Here is a 4,738-nt window from a genome sequence, read left to right as displayed (position 1 = left end):
ATAAATTTGTAATTAGAACAGAAAATACTCTCCATCTTATAGAGGGAATTTTGAGCATCAAGTTGACTGCGTTAAGCAGCATGAGTCAAGAGCAGAAATTTAATGAGCTGGGGGATGAACATAGAGGCCAGTTCACAGAGAAAATTTATGTAGATAAAATTGACAGCATTGGATACCCTATCACTTAATAACAGTCATTCGGCCCAGAAATAAAAAATTACATGTCGAAACAGTTATTTTTCACTAATTGCTCTATCCCTCACTGATAATAAATAACGTCATTTTGCGTGACGAAAGTGAATAGAATCGTCGACAACTAATAACACCATCATTAATCAGATATAGTGTTACCTCAAGGTTGAGCGATAAAAATTATTGAGTAAAATTGAAACAACATAATAAAATTTGCCGATTTCCCAAATGATTAATGTGAGAGAAACAAAAATTGCAGGTGGCTGTATCTTCGATACAACTGTAATTGTACGTGGATACCGTCCATGGTCTTTCCTTCTGTCTCGAATTTCCTAGAAACTCCTTGCATTCCCTCAAATGTTCTAGAAACTCCTTGATTTTTTTTTCGAAATTTCAAGAAACTTCTCGAATTACTTTGAAATGTCTCGAATTTTTTAGAATCCCAATAGATGGCGCTGCACATAAGGACCGTTTCCCAAAAAGACCGCCCTACTGAAACCATCGACGTATCCACGTCAAAAAATAACAATCGCTCAATCGACCAATCACTCAATCAATCAAACTCAACTTTTTCGCCGTTCTTCTCAATAATAGTGGATGCTTTTTTTCCTTATGCTTGCTGAAAGAGGTCCTGAATGAAGCACGCCAAGAACAATAAGTACACTGAAATTTCCCTCCATAATGTTCAACCCACACATGATCCTGCATGCGATATTTAACTTTGGGCATCTCTGGACATTTCTTGCATGCCCATCTCCCCTTCTGCAGGTAACGAATCTCCTTATTCCAATCAAGCTCATAAAACTTCGGATTCGTAGGACGAACGATGGAACCCGTGCCCAAGCTGCGCCAGAGGTCTCCCTGTGGTTTACCTTTACTCAATTCCCTTACCGACAAGTTCCTGTTCTTCAATGTTTCATTATTTTTATCTTCGAATGAGTAACAATTGTTCCCATCCCCATGATCGGCTCCATTCCACGACTGCATCATTATTTGTGTGACATTCGGCAATTGCTCAGTGTCCTGGGCTTTTGTCTGCATCTCTTCACTGTTCTTAACTAGATTACAGCCTCCAGACGTTATCTTAGCATTTTTCTGCACTGGTGGATTCTCTCCCTGCCATTGCTCTTCCAGAGAATGACTCTCCTCTTCAACTTCACAAAGAGTTGAAATGGCCTTGTTCACTTTGCGCGACTCCTCCGAGTGCTTAACGCATCGTGTCATCAACGAACATGCTTTTGATGTCCGACAGGAGAGTAACTCCGCCTTCAACGTCAGAATGGTGCTTTTTGCCTCTTCAAGCTCCTCTTTTTGATGATCGAATTGCCCCTGCAGTGCTGAACGTTCCTCCAACTGCTTTTCCAATGTCATTATTCTTTGTTCTGCAGTATTCAGCTTGTTTTTCATTTCTGTGTCGTCCATCTGAGGCTGTGATGTGTTTGCATTCGTCAGTTCACGGATTTTCGCCTCCATTGAGGTCTTCACTTGAGATAGTTCGGATTCAGCAGTCGCCTGGGCTTTGAGAGCTGCATGAATAATGCTTCTTGCTATTTCCAGATCATCTTGCAGCTGTTTTATCGTCTCAGTCTCGGTCTTCACCTTCCTTTCCAAGATATCCCGCTCTCTCATAGACAATTCTTGAATTTGTTTGCGTATCTTGAGGAGAGCTTCAGTCCGAGATGATGTTCTTTTAAACCAGGCAATTGTTTCGTTCATACATGCTGTTTCTAATTCAGTATCGAGTACGGAATCGTTGCCTGACGTATTGAGACTCAAAAAGTTCGATGTATTGAGTTCTCGATGCTTTGGAGGTACTCCTTGGGCTTCAGGTGATGAACATCGCATACTGTTGATGGGGCTCTGATTCATCTGAAAGTTCAATACCGAGCGGTAAAACAGTTCAAGTCGATTCTGACTATTGGTGAGGTTTCAATGAATATGTCGGAATCTATGGCAGATAGCAAAATTTTTGTTATGACCTTTTTTGTAGAGCAAATCGGGAACTAGGGGAGGGTGGGGCAATATGGACACTAGATTTGAATAATGCGTTGAATTGGATCAAATCTACTGTTCCGATTTCATTCCAAGTTTATAAAAGTGAACACATTGTTATAAAACTGGGTCGTAGGAGTTGTAAGGCAAGGCAAAAACGAGAAGCTAAAATGGACGCCTTCCTCAATAGGGAACTTGCCTGTTGTTTAAATATTTTTTTTCCTCAAATATAGGGGAAGGTGGGATAAAATGGACACTTTTGTCTTTTTAAAAAATATTCATAACTCATACACATATTTATCAATTGAGCTCAGTCTAGGGTTATCACAAGGGGGAAGAATGAAAAAAAAAATGATCCAATTTCATCAACAATTCAGTAAGTCATTAGCATTTGAAAAAAAGTAAAAAGTCCCCAAGAACTCATATTTGATAAGGAAACACACGGAAAATAGTTTAGTGATCTAAAAAGGTCGGTGACGTCAACTCCCCGGAGGCCGAAATTTTGGCAGTGTCTATTCGCACGCTCTACGGTAAATTTTACCGTGGATCCACGGTAGATTCTCACTCACATCTTGTCTGACATCTCCGCTATGAACTCTGTTTTTGGACTCTGGATCCAGAGTTGAAAATCAGAATTGTGACAACATTGTCCAGTGGGGTCTAGGAGTCTCCCCTGGTTGGAAAATGGTCCTTAGAATCATCTGCATTTCGCGACCCGCTCTTGCACTCAGGCCTCAAAAAACATTCACATCTTGTCTGACGTCTCTGTTACGAACTTTGGTTTTGAACTCGGGTTTCAGGGTTGAAAACCAGAGTTGTGACAATATTGTCTAATGGGGTCTAGGAGTCTCCCCTGGTTAGAAAATCATCCTTAGAATCATTTGCACGCCATTTCGAGCCTCGCCCTTTCATTCGGGCCCAAAAAAACATTCACATCTTATGAGACATCTCTGTTATGAACTCTGGTTTTCAACTCTGACAATTGAGTCAGAATTGAAATGCAGAGTTCTCTTCCCAACTCTTCCCCGGTTGGGAAATCACCCTTAAAATCATTTACACTATATTTGGACACCCACTCTTGCACTCGGACCCCATTACACAAATATGAATATTGTTGAGAAAACGTTCACATAAAGTGTAAAAAACTATTTATTTCATCATTTAGTTGCGTTTAGTCAACTACTTGTCAACTATTTATTTCATTTTTTATTTCCGTTAATCTAGACTGATATTCGTATTCAACGAATTAATATTTTGAGAAAATTATTTACTAGTCTACTATCTGCATATCACTTATCAATTGATTCGATGTATCTAGTTCATTGTCTAGATTTAATTTGAGAAGTAAAAGTTGAGGGTCCACGATCTCCCAGATATCCACGGTCAAAGTTACCGTGGAGCGTGTGAATAGATACTGCCTCCTCGACAACTCTGCTAAAAGCTCAGACGACTTAATAAATCGTTTTAGCGTTTTGTTACTGAGTTGTTATTGTAGCTACTTACACCTAGAGATGCGAAGGCGTCATGAAGCCGGTCAATGACGGTCACGAATATTTTACGTAGATACGTCTATGGTTTCAATGTGGGGGGTCATTATGGGAAACGGTCCTTATGTACAACGCTATCTATCGGAAGTCTAGAGCATTCTAGACATTTCGAGGGAATTCGAGAAGTTTCTTGAAATTTCGAAAAAATTCAAGGAATTTCTAGAAAATTCGAGAGAATTCAAGGGGTTTCCAGAAAGTTCGAGGGAATGCCCGGAGTTTCTAGGAAATTCCAGAAAGAAGGAAAGACCATGGACGTATCCACGTACAATTACAGCTGTATGGAAGATACAGCCGTCTGCAATTTTTTTCAATTTTTAAGAAAAAACCTCCCTCTACTGGCTAAACTGGGCAGTTTAATCTAAATAGCCCAAAGGTTCCGGCGTAAATATTCCCATTATTAAAGTTTTACTGATTCGTATATACAGAGCAATTTCTAACCTCTAAATCGTGGTTGATAGCCTAGTACTTACGTCTAGATTCTCAAGACCTGAGAAATCAATTTATGGTATAATTTTCTACATCAATTGAGATTATTGACTGAACTCAGATGGGGCTCTAGAATCGTTATGACACCTGGGCAGATATAATTCAATGAGTATTATTATTGTTCCTCCAAAGCGGGATGAACTCTTGTTTTTTTTGTCTGATTCGATGCGGATGTGCAGAATCTTCTTTATCGACGAGGAATCGCGATCGCGGGAGCCTTTGGAGTTACATTTGAAAGTGTTCTGGGTTTTGTGATGAGAAGAAATGCTTTCTTTCTTCAAAAAATGTTCCTCGCCAAATTGTAAAAAAAATTCAGAATACACGTAGAGTTGTGAAATAATTTAATCATGAGGTCAGTCATCAGCTATTTTCAACTCTTTTCCTAGTTGATTTTGTTTCTCATCCAACAGGTCGTCCTTCCAATATTAGCATTCGTGGGTTTCATGCTGATGTGTGTGACTCTATGATTTTCAAACGATAGGATATATCCTCATTGCTATCTCCAAGTTTTCTTGGACACA

The 4,738-nt window shown here is 39.5% G+C and overlaps 1 protein-coding gene across 1 annotated transcript; it reads right to left on the bottom strand.

The window, feature by feature from the left end:
- Nucleotides 1–672: 672 nt before the first annotated feature.
- LOC107047804 lies at nt 673–4,346 on the bottom strand. Its single transcript, XM_015270643.1, has 2 exons — nt 4,202–4,346; nt 673–2,061 (listed from the first exon to the last, which is right to left on the bottom strand). The coding sequence occupies exon 2, from the start codon at nt 2,059–2,061 to the stop codon at nt 742–744; it is 1,320 nt and encodes a 439-aa protein (XP_015126129.1). The 5' UTR covers nt 4,202–4,346; the 3' UTR covers nt 673–741.
- Nucleotides 4,347–4,738: the final 392 nt, after the last annotated feature.

This window comes from Diachasma alloeum, unplaced genomic scaffold (genome assembly GCF_001412515.2).
Source record: "Diachasma alloeum isolate Michigan unplaced genomic scaffold, Dall2.0 Dall_scaffold_78908, whole genome shotgun sequence".
NCBI lineage: Eukaryota > Metazoa > Arthropoda > Insecta > Hymenoptera > Braconidae > Diachasma > Diachasma alloeum.
The sequence above is the reverse complement of the archived record's forward strand: the minus strand, read 5'-3'. Positions and strand labels throughout refer to the sequence as shown.

Coding starts and splice junctions, on each gene's coding strand:
- LOC107047804 (XM_015270643.1), bottom strand. CDS start 2,061: ATGAATCAGAGCCCCATCAACAGTATGCGATGTTCATCACCTGAAGCC.